Source organism: Schistocerca serialis, chromosome 10, assembly GCF_023864345.2.
Source record: "Schistocerca serialis cubense isolate TAMUIC-IGC-003099 chromosome 10, iqSchSeri2.2, whole genome shotgun sequence".
Classification (NCBI taxonomy): Eukaryota; Metazoa; Arthropoda; class Insecta; order Orthoptera; family Acrididae; genus Schistocerca; species Schistocerca serialis.
In genome coordinates, this window is record NC_064647.1 from 146853574 (window position 1) to 146870366 (window position 16793).

Sequence of the window (16793 nt, forward strand, 5' to 3'; positions counted from 1 at the left end):
GCCCTGACCCGGTTTTTGATCGTGATGAACTACTCTGTTTCCACATTGATGAGGAAGAACGTCGTGTGGTTGAGGGTTTTCCTCTTACAGGTTCGCAGGTCACATCGGCTACTGCGCGGGATCCGGTCCTGCATCAGGTGATCGGTTTTGTTCAACGGGGTTGGCCGGACAGGACCAAGGGCCGGGCATCGGATCCCCTTCGCAACTACCATGCCTTGCGCCTTTGTCTGTCTCTTCGTGATGGTGTTGTTCTTCTGGCCACGGATGGCGCATCTCCACGGGTCGTGGTGCCAGCCTCTCTTCGCAAAGATGTTCTCAAACTGTTACATGAAGGCCATTGGGGTATTTCTCGGACTAAGTCCCTGGCCCGCAGGCACGTTTATTGGCCCAGTATTGATTCGGACATCGTCCACATGGCTGCTGCGTGTGGTCAGTGTGCTCAACAACTGGCTGCACCTCGTACAATGCCCTCTCCGTGGCCTGATCCGGCGCAGCCATGGGAACTGGTGCACGCTGACATTGCCGGCCCCTTCCTCGGTACTTATTGGCTACTGTTGATTGACACCTTCTCGAAGTTTCCGTTTGTTGTTCAATGTCTGTCGCCCACCACTGCGGTGACGATGCTGGGTTTGTCCAAAATCTTTGCGCTAGAAGGTCTTCCATCCACGATCGTCACGGACAATGGCCCTCAGTTCTCTTCGCAGGCCTTCCGTGATTTTTGTACTGGACAAGGGATTCATCATGTTACAGCACCGCCCTTCCATCCGCAATCGAATGGCAAGGTCGAGGGCCTTGTCCGCACTTTCAAAAGCCAGATGAAAAAATTCCTTAGTGATTTTTCCACAGATGACGCTCTGCTGCAATTTCTGAGTTCTTATCGCTTCACACCTCTGGGTGATCGCAGCCCTGCCGAACTCCTGCATGGCCGCCAACCGCGCACTCCACTGCACCTGCTTCACCCTGTCAGGCCTTGTGCTGTGTCTCCTAGTGCGGGAAAATACTCGGTGGGCGCTGACGTGTGGACACGAGGGTATGGATCTCGCCCTAAATGGATTCCAGGGGTGGTCAAGGTTCTTCGCAGCCGCCGGCTTTCTGAAATACGTACGGACGACGGCATGGTTGTTCGCCATTACGACCAGATGCGCCCACGAGTGGTGGCCACGCCGGTGCCACCGCCCCTTCCTTCGCCTCCACCAGCCCGAGAAGCCAGTCCTGTCGCTGCTGCCGATCTACCGTACGTGTTGATGCAGCCGACGTTGCTACCGCTTCCGAGTATGCCGGAACCGGCCCCAGTCACGACACTGTCTTCTCCGGGACCCATCTCGCTGAAGCACACCCCCAGGTCCATGACACCTATGGATGCTGCCCCGGAGTTTTCACCCATCATCTCATCCAGGAGGCACGTTCCACGCACGAGCTTCCGTCCTGGACATTTTCGACCATACTCTCGTGTCTCTCTGTGGGATCTTCTCGGGGCCTCACAAGAGGCCATGGATGTCTCCACACTGTCCATGTCTCCAAGGAAGTGAGTGTTTTTTTTCAAGGGGGGAAAAGTGTTGTGACAGTGCCATTACATTTAACTGTGCCGCCATGACAGTACGCGCAAACAGCGATAGAGGCGCTCTGCAACTCAGCTGAGCGCGGGAGCGCCACCTAGCTATGAACAGCGCCAGCCGCATGTCACGGCATGGGAGTCGAATAAGAGATACTGAGTTGTTATCATGTAACCAGCTATTGTTTCTAAGTGAGTGTGTTTGAATATCCACGCATTTATTGGTGATTAAAGGTTATAACAGTATTCTTTCCCTCAGAACTGTAAAACTTATCAACCCTTTGAATGGTAAAAGTTTTATACACCAACATAGAACTTTCCGGCACTTTACAGAAAAACACATTTTTGAAAGATCTTTAATGTGCAACATGTACATTGAATATTTTCATATTACGAAAGTATAAATTCAAGTTCCACCAAAAGCAGCATGTTGATTTCTGAAGCAATAATATCGAGACTGCGATGCCCTCTTGTAAGCCAATCATAGCTCATGTCACATGATCTCACCAGCCGATGACAGCACATACTCAGGGCATAGCGCACGTGACAGCCAGCCAATAGCAGCATCACTGTTAAGTAGTGTGAAGAAACAAATAGGAAAAGTTAATGGTTTAAATTAATATATATGGTATAGCGACAAGAAAAGCTGGGCTTCTTCATATAATATTGGTCTTGAAGATTAATAAGAGAAGCTACAAGAAGAGCTAAGCCTTCACTTATAATATTGGTCTTTTTCTGTGTGTGTTATTCTCACAGATATATCACACAAATGCCCAGTAAAACTTTAATAATGACATACATGTCCGGTTTTATGGGTTTGACATTCTTCTAAGTGGCCGGTCCTCAAAATGTTAAGTTTTAAATGAGACTCAAACGCTCTGTAATTAAAGAAATTCATTGCACATTCTCACATGAAACAAAATCCATCTTGCATAAAAGGAAACTTATTTTGAAATTAACACTTTTCAAACTACCATTCACAATTTTTCCTGATACCTGTTAGAAATAGGTTCATTCAGCAGTTGCCAGAGAGCGCCAGAAAACAGGCGTTACTGCGTGTGTGCAGATGCGACGATGATGTAGGAAGCCCATATGTTTGTACGTATAAAGCATTAAGAGATCTTACATGATGTCATAAAAGAAACAGGACATCAGAGAATACTCCAAGAGCATTGCAATTTTGTAAACCATAATAAAGTGCATAATTCGGCTTAAAGTGCACATTTGTATGTCCATATTCCCGCTGAAGTAGGCTCCAGTCTGATATTAATCTTTTCGTTGTGGTTTTTTGGATGTATATTTTCTTGGAATACCCCTACTGTATTATCTCATGATAGTTTCTTTACTATTGCTTGTATGTGCCAGGAAATGAACATGTAAACGTGAAATTCAGCAAGCAGTTGAAACCAGCCAATAGTGTGGAATGAAACACTTCATTTCAAATAAACTGAATGCCTCAGTGGAAAAGATAAATAAAAGCCAACATTCTTTATTAAACTGACAAAAATAACTTCATTGTTCTGCAAAGCGAGTAATACTTGACTGCCAAAAACGTGGAAATTGGAAAACTCTAACTAATAATGTATGCAGTTGGTCCTTTTGTAATCGCAGATACACAGTATATAGTTTTTAGCCAGCTGTTTTAACCTTTCTGCCTCCCACATAATGTTTAATCTAGCTTTATTTGGTTTATTTAGACTCTGTGCCCTCTTGCCGGCATTTTCACGGTAAGGATGACCGACATCAGTTAGAGCTGAAAAGTGCTTGCTGTACAGGCACATTCAGGTATTCAACCTGATTAGCCACATATGGCAGATATGTCACTTTGCAAGTTAGCTTCAACATGGACACTTCGACCTAATATTTGAGGTATGCTCAATGGATTTATGTGACCCTAATTATCTTCTTTTCTAATACTGTTAGTTTGTTTATGGCTTTGTAGTTTAGAGGTATTATTTTATTTTAAGTTACATGTATGACTGAAGATGTGGCTGAGTCCCTGACACCTGGTAGTGTAAGGACTTCAGTCAATACTTAACTGTACAACTCTGGAGGATTTTTAAACATGAACATCAAAGGAAAATTCTGATAATCATCAACAAGAGGCAGTGGTAATAAATATTCATAAACTTGAAAAATCTGCTTCCCTAATAACACTAAGCAGCCATTAACCAGATGTGGAGTCAAGATGATGAGGCAGGTCAGTAAACTTTCAACATTTCAGACTTTTCATTCTAAAAAGCACATGAGTTTGAAAGCTTAGAAAATAGCCACTCCACATCTTATGGGCCTTTTTACTGCTCACCTGTGGTGATCTGTTCTATCACTCAGTCATCCTTTTTTTGTTTTTTTGTTTTTTAATTCGTAGCTTTACTTCATAGATATATTTTCCTCACATTTCTACATTATATTAGACTCAGGAAAGCAATTCAAGCCTTTAAAATGAATTATTGTTAACAGTGCATCTTAATTCCGAATTCCAAACTTGGGCAGATGACAGCCAAGAAGACAAATGATGATGATTAATTTAGTTGCACCTTAATCAAATTTTTTAACTCAGTGCCTTTCACACTCTGAGTAAAGGCCAGCGAGAAAAACAGCAGGTGCACCTTGGCCACCTCCCTAGCAATCAGTCCCCCGGTGAAAGAGTGTCACCTTTGAGTGTTGTGCAGGGCCACAGTGACCCCAGAAGGCAGGCTTACCTAAGTGCTCATGTACAATAGCCTACAGAACCCCAGACACAACAAAATATATAGCCATTTATGATAATATCTGCTGTGAGGCCAATGTGATATTTGGAGTAGGTATGGTAATTGTAATGGCTCCAGGAACTCTGAGGCTTTTTGTAAACATCAGACAGGTTAGGGTTCCTACCGGCAAAGTGTTGTTTTTCTTTTGTAAGATAATATTTGTGGATGACAGCTATAACGAAATTCACATCGTAGGACCTAATGTGACAGTGTAGTAGATGAGAGCTGAGTGATCAAGTGAACACAGTTTTAAGGATCTTGGTGAGACAACCAGGCAAAACAGTAAAAAGACAAAAAGTGATCAGGATATGGGAACACTGAAGAACTGCAGTCTGTCGGTGTAAATCTCGCATGGTTGGAAAACTGCACTGAGAGAATATGGAGAGTAAGTGGGTAATCAGCACAAAGGAATAGGTTGGGAGTTCTACCTGCAGTGGTGCAAAGCAGAGAAATGCAGTCCTGAAAGTGAAAGGTAAGGTATCAAGGGGAAATAACTTTCTGTTGCTGCAACTAGCTTCCAGGAGGGAAGTGTGATACTCATAAATTGTATTTTAAATGCAATGGATAACTGCTGAAACATTTCAGAGATTTTCCTAGATTTAACCAAATCCTTTGGTCTAACAGATCATGCAATTCTTCTAAGGAAGTTAGAGCGCTACAGTATAAGACACTGCCAAGGGAGTGGCTGAAATCCTCCTTACAAAATCACTGTCAGATAACAGAGATTAAACATATGGGAAAAAAATGAACTCTACATTTATCACTCAAAATCTTCCACAGTAACACATGGCATACCACAAGGCTCAATTTTAGTTCCCTTTCTCTTCTTAGTTTTCACAACTGACTTCCCTCTACATGTTTAATGCTCTGAACCTGTCCTACCTACAGACAACACCTGTGTATTGATAGAAGGTGAAAATTAAAAGGCTCTTAGTCTCTATAAGATACTGATAAACCCTCAAAAAACAGTTCTCATATACTTCCACACACAGCAAAGTAAAAATCCATTAAAAGCAAAATGTCCATGGAAAACCAAAAAATGCACAGCTTGAATCCCAAACTGCTTAAAATTACCTATGCAATGAGAATCATATGAAACTAAACAAGTGCTGAAACAGTTAGAGTGGTGCATTATGCTCACATGCTTCCCCTTTTGAGATACAGCACAATATCCTGGGTAACTCCCCTTTGCAGCATATCATTTTTTTGGAAATAAAAAAAGATTATGAGGACAATGAAAATGCAGACAGCCAAAAATCATGTAAACTATTCTTTTAGAGAACTTAGGATCCTACATCTACCAGGTATCTATACACTTGAGGCTGTCATGTATGTCAGAAGGAGCATGCTAAAAAGGAAAATGTATTTATTTAAAACAAAACTGTACATGAATGCCTTACAAAGTCAAATAGTGATATACACAGAAATCATTGTTATACCACCCTGTGCAAGAAAGGTGTATATCACTGTTTACTAGGTTGCGAAGTCACTTAAGGCCATTAATAAAATACACATCTTTAAAAATCTGTAACTTTATATCTTCTGGAAAATAGTTTTTACCCAGTATCAAAGTATCTTGCTGAATTTGTAAATATAAGCACATCTGATGCCAAGAAGCTCTCTCCTGAAGAATATGTACATACAAGCATTGAAAAATGAGAGTGCAAAAGTGCCAAATTGCATTAAATGTATTGTATTGCACTGTGTTATATGTTAAACATAGCCCAAATAACAAAAGAAAATTGTGTAAAATGCCCATGTAAAGAATTTTCTCTGTTGTAAAACATGCTTATACAAATATCATAAAAATGCCTGTAGCAAATAATATTCAATGTAACAATGTTTAAATTAGTGAAATTTTGTCCATCATCTAGAGTACAGTATACATGCCTCAAAGATTTCAAGACTGAAATAACATGAAATAAAATAAAATAGGCCAAGCTGTGCATTATGCATCAATGTGTGTGAAGGTATGGAGACAGGAATTATTTGAGATAAACAATGGAAATTCACTTTTAATTCATATTGGCATGGCATTCTTAATAGTTAAGCTTTTCTTCTTTAAATGTTTCAGGTAAAAATCATTGTCACTGTATGTCAAATGTGTGCTGTAATCTTTGTTTATGGTAGATATAAGTGAACAGAAGAGGTGTTCATCAAATTTTATTTATTCCTGTTAGTCTTCTTGCACTGATATCCATGCAATTTGCCATTCATATGAACGAGTGCTGGATCTCTGAGACACTCAGAGGAGCACAATTATTTGTTTTTACAAAATTACCATCGTCTCACATGGTGAACCTTTTACAGTAAGGCTGGTGACACTATTAGTTTCAATTAGAGGTATTAGTGTGTGCTGTGTGAGGCAACTAAATGTAGATATCCTTATTTTTGAGGCTACATAAAAGGACAGTATGTCACAAAATCTGGTGGGCACAGGATGCAATGACTGGCAGCTCACCTCGTGCTGGAACTGCGCCTTGATCCTCTCGAGGGCCGCCTCCTGCTCTGCACGCAGCTTGTCCAAGGCTTCCCTGTGCTCCTCCGACAACTGCTCTGGCCGCACTTCGTTCTCCAGGTCAGCTAACTCCTGCGTCGTCACAATAACGAGTACGTTTTATGCGGATTACAAATTCCTTGACACTGGCAGTTGAGTTACCTTACAAAAAAGATAAAATAATATGCCTTCTTTCTCAAACAACAATGAATCACCTCTTACATCACACAAGTACTAGGGCTTACTGTGAGACAAGAAGGACTTCCGTCAATACTTAACTGTACAACTCTGGAGGATTTTTAAACATGAACATTAAAGGAAAATTCTGATAATCATAAAGCCATAAATACCACTGAGGCTAGGAAAACTGATTTCATCTAAATGGACTAAATTGCACATGATAATGCAACACTTATAGTTCAACTCAAAATTAAATGAATTTCACATCACCAAGTTGCAAGGTTTTTTTTTATTTATTTATTTATTTATTTTTTTTTATTTTTTTTTTATGGATTCTTAGTTACACTTTTCGAAAACAACCTGTCATAATCTCTACATTTACATATATACTCCAGCAGCCATCTTACAGTGTGTAACAGAAGGCACCCCTGGTACCACTGCCTTCTTTCACTGTCCCATTTGCGAATGGTGCATGGTAGGAACAACTGTCTACTGCATCAGCCTTAATTTTTCCGATTTCCTTGGCACAATCATTTTGCAAGATATTAACTAATCCTGCAAAGCCTGAGGTGAGAACATTGCTCTTCTAAATTCTGATAATGTTTTTTAAGAAATGCCTGGGGAATGTCATGGTGGAAGCCTCATCAGAGAGGTCCACTGCACGAGCGTCTAGGGAAGCGATTCCAGGGGTGGTTTCCCGTTGCCTTCCACTGATGATGATGAAATGATAATGAGGACAGCACAACACTCAGTCCCAGAGCAGAGAAAATGTCCGACGTAGCCGGTAATTGAACCCAGGCCCCCCGGCGTGGTATTTTAATTGAAACAGGTCAAAATACCTCACTTCTGGCAATTAGTTTTACTTAAAACATTCTTCTTGTGTAATTCCTCTTCTATCAAAAGGCTAGGCCTCGTCTCTGCAGCCACAGCTTCCTCTCCCTAGCAGTTCTCTTCATCTCTGTGTATGAAGAATATCTCATCTCACTGATCATGTTTTTAAATAGGATGGTCCTGTTCATCGCTTCAGTTGTTCCCTATGATCTTGCCTTCAAAAATGTGTTGTAGTAGAATATCATATATGATTAAGTGTCCAACATGTTTTGCTTTGCACTGGCCTACAACTTTCAGCAGTTCTTTCTTCTTTCGTATTTTTTGTAGAACCATCTCATTCGTTTTTCTGTCGGTCCAGCTAGTTCTTGTAATTATCCTCTAGAACCACATTTCCACTACTTTGCTAATGTCCAGGTTTCATATCCATAAGTAAAGACACATCACACAAAGGTCTTAACAAATCTTTTCTTAGTGTTGAAGCTAATGTGCTTGTTCAGTAGAAGGTTCTTGTTATTTTGGAGCGGGCTCTTGACCACTGTTATTCTTCTCTTGATTTCCTTGAGGCATCCTGAATTGAATTGAATCTACTGTATTGTGCCACAATGGTACCAAGATAGTGAAATGTGGTTACATCCTTGAACTGCTCGCTACCTATTTATAGTTCCGTACCTCAATCAGTAAAAACAAAACCCATCTAGGATCACTTTGTTGTCCATCCATCTGTCTGTCTGTCTGTCTGTTCATTAAGAACCATTGGTCTCAAGAATAGGTACACAAATCAAATTGAAATTTCTGTCAGTTATTGAGGTCTCGGGGCCCTTGTTGGTGAAAAAAATTTAAGCTTCCAAGTAAATGCAATCAAAAGATACAGCTATTTATTTCACATATTTTGAAACTCACGAACTCAATCCTCAAAACCTATAGTGTACTTCTCATTGACTTAGAATCACTAAATTTGGTAGAAGCATAGTTTCACAGTACCAGTAAAGAAAAAAATCCAGAAATTGTTCATTCGTAATTATATCACACAAAAAACGGGTTTTGCCTTTTTTTCATCTGTCTGTCTGTCAAGACACCTTTTTCTTGGGAACAGCTAGTTGCATCAACTCCAAATCTCTGTCACACACTAAGATCTACTGTCCCTTGGGAGTGTAAAAGGTCCAAGGTCTTAAGGCAATGCAATCAAAACATATGCTCATTTATTTCACAAACTTTGATACTCGTAAACTCAATCAGTAAAACCTGTAGAATCATGAAATTTGGCAAGAAGCAAGGTTCCACAGTGCAAGTAAAGGAAAAAATTCGAAAATTATTAATATGTTATTATATCAGACGAAAAATTTTGTCAAGTACTATCCATCTGTCTGTCTGTCTGTTTAAACTCATTTTCCTCGTGAAAGGTTAGACGTATCAAATTGAAATTTATGTGGCATACTAAAGTCAATGGTCTCTTGGTGGTTTAAAAAATTTAATATTCTATGTCAATATTATGATACAAACTCACTTATGGAAAGCTACAGGATACTTCCCATTGACATTGTATTATCGAATTTAGCAAGAAGCAAGGTTTCACAGTAGAAGTAAAGGAAAAGAATCAAGAAACTGTTCAACTGTAATTGTTATTGTTTGGTCTTCAGTCCAAAGACTGGTTTCATGCAGCCCTCCACGCTACTCTACCCTGTTCAAGCCGCTTCATTTCCGTGTAACTACTGCAAACTACATCCTTCTGAATTTGCTTACTGTGCTTACTTCTTGGCCTCCCTCTATGATTTTTATGACACATACTTCCCTCCAATAAATTGGTGAGCCCTTAATGTCTCAGAATGTATCCTATCAACTGATCCCTTCTTCTTGACAGGCTGTGCCATAAATTTTTTTTATCCCCAGTTCTATTTAGTACCTCCTCATTACTTGTATGATCTACCCGTCTAATCTTCAGCATTCTTCTGTAGCAGGACATTTCAAAAGCTTCAATTCTCTTTTTGTCTAAACTGTTTCTCATCCATGTTTCACTTCCGTACATGGTTACACTCCAGATAAATATCTTCAGAAAGGACTTCCTAACACTAAAGTCTATATTTGATGCTAACAAATTTCTCTTCTTCAGAAATGCTTTTCTTTCCATTGTCAGTCTACATTTTATATCCTCTTTGCTTCGGCCATCATCAGTTATTTTGCTGCCCACACAGCAAAACTCATCTATTACTGTAAATGTCTTGTTTCCTAATCTAATTTACTCACAATCATCTGATTTGATTCAACTACACTCCATTATTCTTGTTTTGCTTTTGTTGATACTCATCTTATATCTGCCTTTAAAAACAATGTCCATTCCGTCAACTGCTCTTCAAAGTCCTTTGCTGTCTCTGACACAATTGCAATACCATCATCAAACAACCTCAAAGTTTTTATTTCTTCATCTTGAACTTCAGTTCCTACTCCAAAGTTTTCTTTGGTTTCCTTAACTGTTTCCTCAAAGTTAAAACTGAATAACATCAGGGATAGGCTCTAACCCTGCCTCACTCCCTTCTCAATCACTGTTTCCCATTAGTGCCCCTCAACTCTTACGACTGCCGTCTGGTTCCTGAGCATGTTATACACTTTATAGCATGTTACAGCCTTTCGCTCCCTGTGTTTTAACCCTTGCTACCTTCAGAATTTCAAAGAGAGTATGCCAGTCAACACTGTCAAATGCTTTCTCTAGTCTACAAATGCTATAAATGTAGGTTTGCTTTATTTAAATGTATCTTCTATGAAAAGTTGTAGGATCAGTACTGCGTCATGCGTTCCTACACTCCTCCAGAATTCAAACTGATCTTCCTCAGGTTGGCTTCTACCAATGTCTCCATTCTTCTGTAAATATTTCATTTTAGTATTTTTCAACCATGAATTATTAAACTGATATTTCGGTAATTTTCACATCTGTCAGCAATTGCCTTCTTTTGAACTGGAATTATCAAATCCTCCTTAAAATCCAGGTATTTTTCCTATTTCATTCATGTTGCACACCAGATGGAAGAGTTTTGTTATGGTTGGCTCTTCAAGGGCTATCAGTAATTCTGACAGAATGTTGTCTACTGCCAGGGTCTTGTTTTGACTTAGGTTTTTCAGTGCTCTGTCAAATTCGTCTTGCAGTATCACATTTTGCTCTCATCTTCATGTCTTTATCTACATCCTCTTCCATTTCTATAATATTGCCTTCATGTTTATCTCCCTTGTATAGACCCTCTACAAACACCTTCTAGCTTTCATTTCCCTTCTTTGCTTAGGGCTTGTTTTCCATCTGAGTTCTTGATATTTATACAGCTACTTCTTTTTTTCTCCAAAGGCCTCTTTAACTTTCCTTTCGGTGGTATCTTTCACCCATTCTTGTCGACTATTGCCTAACGCTCCTTCTAAAACACTCAACAATCTCTCATTCTTCCAACTTATCCAGGACCCATCTCCTTAATTTTCTATCTTTTTGCAATTTGTTTGGCTTTACTCTACAGTTCATAACCAATAAATAGTGATCAGAGTCCACATCTGCCACTGGAATCTTCTGTGACTCCAGATTTCTTCCACGTACACAACTTTCTTTTATGAGTCTTAAACCAAGTGTTAGCAATAATTAAATTATTCTCCATGCAAAATTCTACCAGGTGGCTTTCTCTTTCATTCCTTTCCCCCAACCAATATTCACCTATTAATTTTTCTTCTCTTCCTTTTTCTACAATGGAATTCCAGTCCCCCATTGCAATTAAATTTGTCACCCTTAACCATCTCAATAATTTCTTTTATCTTATCATACATTTCTTCCATCTCTTCATCATCTGCAGAGCTAGATGGCATCTAAACTTGTATTAATATGGTAGGTGTTGGCTTTATTAAACCTACTCCTGCATTACCCCTACTTGATTTCATACATAGAACCCTATGTTCCGGAAGTAAAATACTCCTCCATTCGGATCTCCAGGCAGAGACTACTCAGGAGGATGTCATTATCAGGAGAAACAAAACTGGCATCCTACAGATCAGAGCACGGAATGTGAGATCCCTTAATCATTGCAGGTAGGCTAGAAAACTTAAAAGGGAAATTGGTAGGTTAAAATTAGATATAGTGGAAATTAGTGAAGTTCGATGACAAGAGGAACAGGACTTTTGGTCCGCTGAATATACAGTTATAAATACAAAATCAAATAGGGGTCATGTAGGAGTACGTTTAATAATGAATAAAAAATAGGGACATGGATAAACTACTACGAACAGCATAGTGAATGCATAATTGCAGCCAAGATAGACACAAAGCCCACACCTACCACAGTAGTAAAAAATTATTTAGATAGTTACGGGAGATGAAGATTTAATAGTAATAGGGGACTGGAATTCGATAGTAGGAAAAGGAAGAGAAGAAAAAGTAGTATGTGAATGTGGACTGGGAATAAGGAATGAAAGAGGAAGCTGCCTGGTAGAATTTTGCACAGAGCATGACTTAATCACAGCTAACACTTGGTTTAAGAATCATGAAAGGAGGCTGTACATGTGGAACAGGCCTGGAGACACTGGAAGATCTCAGATTGATTATTTAATGGTAAGACGGTGATTTGGGAACCAAGTTTTAAACTGTAAGACATTTCCAGGGGCAGATGTGGACTCTGACCACAATTTATTGGTTATGAACTGTAGATTAAAACTGAAGAAACTGCGAAAAGGTATGAATCTAGGAGATGGGACCTGGATAAGCTGAAAGAACCAAAGGTTGGAGGGACAAAATAATTTAACTGGATAGGTAAAAAATCTACTCACCAAGTGGCAGCAGAACACGCACATAAAAGACAGTTGTCATTGGTAAGCTTTCGGAACCAGTGGCTCCTTCTTCAGGCAGAAGTGTTGAGGAGAAGGAAGAGGGGTGAAGGAAAAGGACTGGAAAGATCCACGAAAAGGATGAGATTTCAGGAAAGTCACCTAGAATCACGGGTCAGGTGAGACTTATTACACGGGATGAGAAGAAAAGGTAGTAGAGAGTTTCATAGGGAGTGATAAGAAATGATTGACAAGAACAGGGAAAAGGAATACAGTAGAAGAAGAATGGGTAGCTCTGAGAAATGAAATAGTGAAGGCAGCAGAGGATAGAATAGGTAAAAAGACAACGGCTAGCAGAAATTCTTGGGCAACACAAGAGATATTGAAATTAATTGATGAAAGGAGAAAATGTATAAAAACATTAAATGAAGCAGGTGAAAAGGAATACAAAAGTCTCAAAAATAAGATCAACAGGAAGTGCAAAATGGCTAAGCAGGAATGGCTAGAGGGCAAATGTAAGGATGTAGAAGCATATATCATTACGGGGAAGATAGATGACACCTACTGGACAATTAGAGATACCTTTGGACAAAAGAGAACCACCTGTATGAATATCAAGAGCTCAGAGGGAAAACCAGTTCCAAGCAAAGAAGGGAAAGCAGAAAGGTGGAAGCAATATATAGAGGGTCTATACAATGGTAGTGTACTTGAGGGCAGTTCCAAAGAAAGCAAGTGCTGACAGGTGTGAGAATTACTGAACGATCAGTTTAATAAGTCTCAGTTGCACAATGCTCACACAAATTCTACACAGATGAATGGAAAAACTGATACAAGGTGACCTTGGGGAAGATCAGTTTGGATTCCGTAGAAATGTAGGGACATGCAGGGCAACACTGACCCTATCACTTATCTTAGAAGAGAGGTTAACGTAGGATAACCCTACATTTATAGCATTTGTAGATTTAGAGAACGCATTTGACAATGCTGACCGGAATGCTCTCTTTCGAATTCTGAAAGTGGCAGGGGAGAAATACTGGGAGCAAAAGGCTATTTACAATCTGTACAGAAACCAGAAGACAGTTATAAGAGTCAAAGGGCACAAAAGGGAAGCAGCAGGAGTTTCCACCCTCTCTGTTCTATCATTTCCTCCTTATTCTTGTCACCTCACCCCGTTTGTGTGCCTCCCTCTGCCAATGCACCAGCCCATGTTTCGCCTTCATCATTCGTCTCCTTTTTCGTTCCCTGTTCCATCTCTCCCCCTCCCCACCTCCCTGCCAAACAGCATGCTGTTGCTGTGCCTTTTGGCAGTCTAGTCCCTGTACACACCACTATATAGTGCTTTTCTCTTCCCTCACCGCCCCTCCAGATTGCTACTTTCATTCTACATGACAGTTGCATTCAGGTCTGAGCTGCTGGAGATGGCGGTCATGTGTGTGTATGTGTGTGTGTGTGTGTGTGTGTGTGTGTGTGTGTGTGTGTGTGTGTTTCCTGCAAAAGGCTTTGGCTGAAAGCTAATGTGTAAGTGTCTTCTCATTGCGCCTGTGTGCAACTCAACAGGTTATCTTTACAGTGAGTAGCACACTATCTTTTTCTAAAAACAAAGATGATGTAACTTACCAAATGAAAGTGCTGGCAGGTCGACAGACACACAAACGAACACAAACATACACACAAAATTCAAGCTTTCGCAACAAACTGTTGCCTCATCAGGAAAGAGGGAAGGAGAGGGAAAGACGAAAGGATGTGGGTTTCAAGGGAGAGGGTAAGGAGTCATTCCAATCCCAGGAGCAGAAAGACTTACCTTAGGGGGAAAAAAGGACGGGTATACACTCGCACACACACACACACATATCCATCCACACATATACAGACACAAGCAGACATATTTAAAGACTTTAAATTTTAAATATGTCTGCTTGTGTCTGTATATGTGTGGATGGATATGTGTGTGTGTGCGCGCGACTGTATACCCGTCCTTTTTTCCCCCTAAGGTAAGTCTTTCTGCTCCTGGGATTGGAATGACTCCTTACCCTCTCCCTTAAAACCCACATCCTTTTGTCTTTCCCTCTCGTTCCCTCTTTCCTGATGAGGTAACAGTTTGTTGCGAAAGCTTGAATTTTGTGTGTATGTTTGTGTTCGTTTGTGTGTCTGTTGACCTGCCAGCACTTTCATTTGGTAAGTCACATCATCTTTGTTTTTAGATATATTTTTCCTACGTGGTATGTTTCCCTCTATTATAACACTATCTTTTTCAATATATTGTTGATATTCCAACTTGGAGTTTCCACTTTTCTATTTAATAACATTAATTAATGAAGCATTCTCTTGTAAATCACTAAAAACTGTGAAGTGAGGCATTCTTGCTAATGTTTGAGATTATAAATACCCAGACATGAGCTGGGAGGAGTTAGTTGTGACGCAGTTGCAGTTAGTGGTAGTTCATTGTGGTCAAAGTTATATTTAGGTCAGTCAAGACCACAGACTATGTTGAAAACCTATGCAGAGTGTACCATGCAGGAATACTATCAGAATTTAATGAGAACTCTGTAAAATGTAATGATAATGGCAGGTGAACAAAATTACGTACTGGACTTTCAACGGTGCACTTATATGTAAATGGGCTGTGAAATATTGTGTTATGATTAACATCCGGCATCATCAAAGAATTATATATTTTTTGGGATGAACTGCTCATAATTAGCAACACCTTATGTTTGTTTTATAATAACTATACCTACAACTCCATATTTCTGTGCACTTCCACTATTGAGAATTATGCATTCACAGTTTGCAGAGACCAACAGAGAGAGAAGTTTGACATGGTAAGAAACATACAATAGATAAATGAAAACATTCCAAATACTGAATAGTTTGGGATATTGAAACCATGCTCAAGTGCAGAGTAAACCCATTAAATGTACATATTTGGATTACAATCCAACCACCCCCACTCTGCTTCTAAAATTGTGGACTTAGACACGTAAGCTGAATGCAACCCAAGTATGTGCATTAACAAGTTATACTCTGCTTTAGGGAATGGCTTCAACAGCCAAAACTGGATAACAGTGAACAATATAACATAAAAGGATGGTTTTAATGTAACAATAATAGCCAGTGCAGCAAACTGATATTGTTCAATAGGCCTGGAAATTAGTCTATGAGGAAATGCCGGTCTCTGTTAGGTAGCTCAGCAAAGCATCATTTTATTGACATTGTGTATGATGATCTTCATTATTGTTTATGGTCTATGGAATTTTCCACCATATCAAGCTACATGGAGCGACTGTTCCCTGTCGCGAATAAAAATAAAGCGTCGCAAACTTCCTAATCATGTAAGCAACAAAATACGATAAGTATTTCACTGTCACAAATGTTTACGGAAGATTGCTATGAATTTTCACTATGCCAAATCAAACCATTAAGTGTATTTTGCCACTTAAGTGGCGGGTTGACACATCCCTGAACATTATGTTTCCAACAACATACTTGTCTTCATCCACCTGACTTAACTTTTAAGCACAAAACTCTGTATGAGTCATTTTATCTATATTTTAATTCTTGCATTGTTGTATATCAGTACGGTGGTAAAGTGTCAGAGTATATATCCAAAGGTTGGTGGTTCAGTTCTCAGCCAGTCCTGGAATATGTATCTGTAGCTTATCATCTCTTGCAATGAGTAATTAATGTAAAAAATGCCAAGTTGCAGAGTCCAATTAAACTGTAGGCCCCACGGTAACTGGCTTGGTAAGATAGTTGAAAGGATACAGGGAGGCAAGAGTGCTTCAGGTTAAGGCAGCAACAAAATGCTGGCATGTGGTACCTCATACAGCCTTCATGAGTCAGTGTTCTAGATGCTTGTGCCTAGTTTCGTGTGTTACACGTTTTGTAAAACTGATGATGATGATGGGTGTCCAGGAGCAATATGTATGCATATACTTTCAGACTCAGAAAAACCTCTGCAGATACACATAACATGTTAAAATGAGCATTTGCAGCAACAGTTTTCTTCACAGTCAAACTTATGACAGTTTTGAACTTTTTCAAGGTGGCAGAATGCCATTCGATGATGATCCCCATTTAGGACTGCTGTTGACCAGCATTACTCCTGAAAAATGTTTCTGCTGTTCAGAATAAGGTGCGGGAAGATATGAGGCAGATACCCAAGACATAGGATATATCGTGGGGTTGTGTTGTGGGACAT

The 16793-nt window shown here is 39.8% G+C and overlaps 1 protein-coding gene across 1 annotated transcript in view; it reads right to left on the reverse strand.

The window, feature by feature from the left end:
• LOC126425154 (centrosomal protein of 164 kDa) overlaps positions 1-16793 on the reverse strand; it is a 688023-nt gene that overhangs the window by 93055 nt on the left and 578175 nt on the right. The window contains exon 15 of the mRNA XM_050088105.1: positions 6764-6892. Within this exon, the coding sequence (XP_049944062.1) occupies positions 6764-6892 (129 nt within the window). The remainder of the gene's footprint in view (positions 1-6763; positions 6893-16793) is intronic.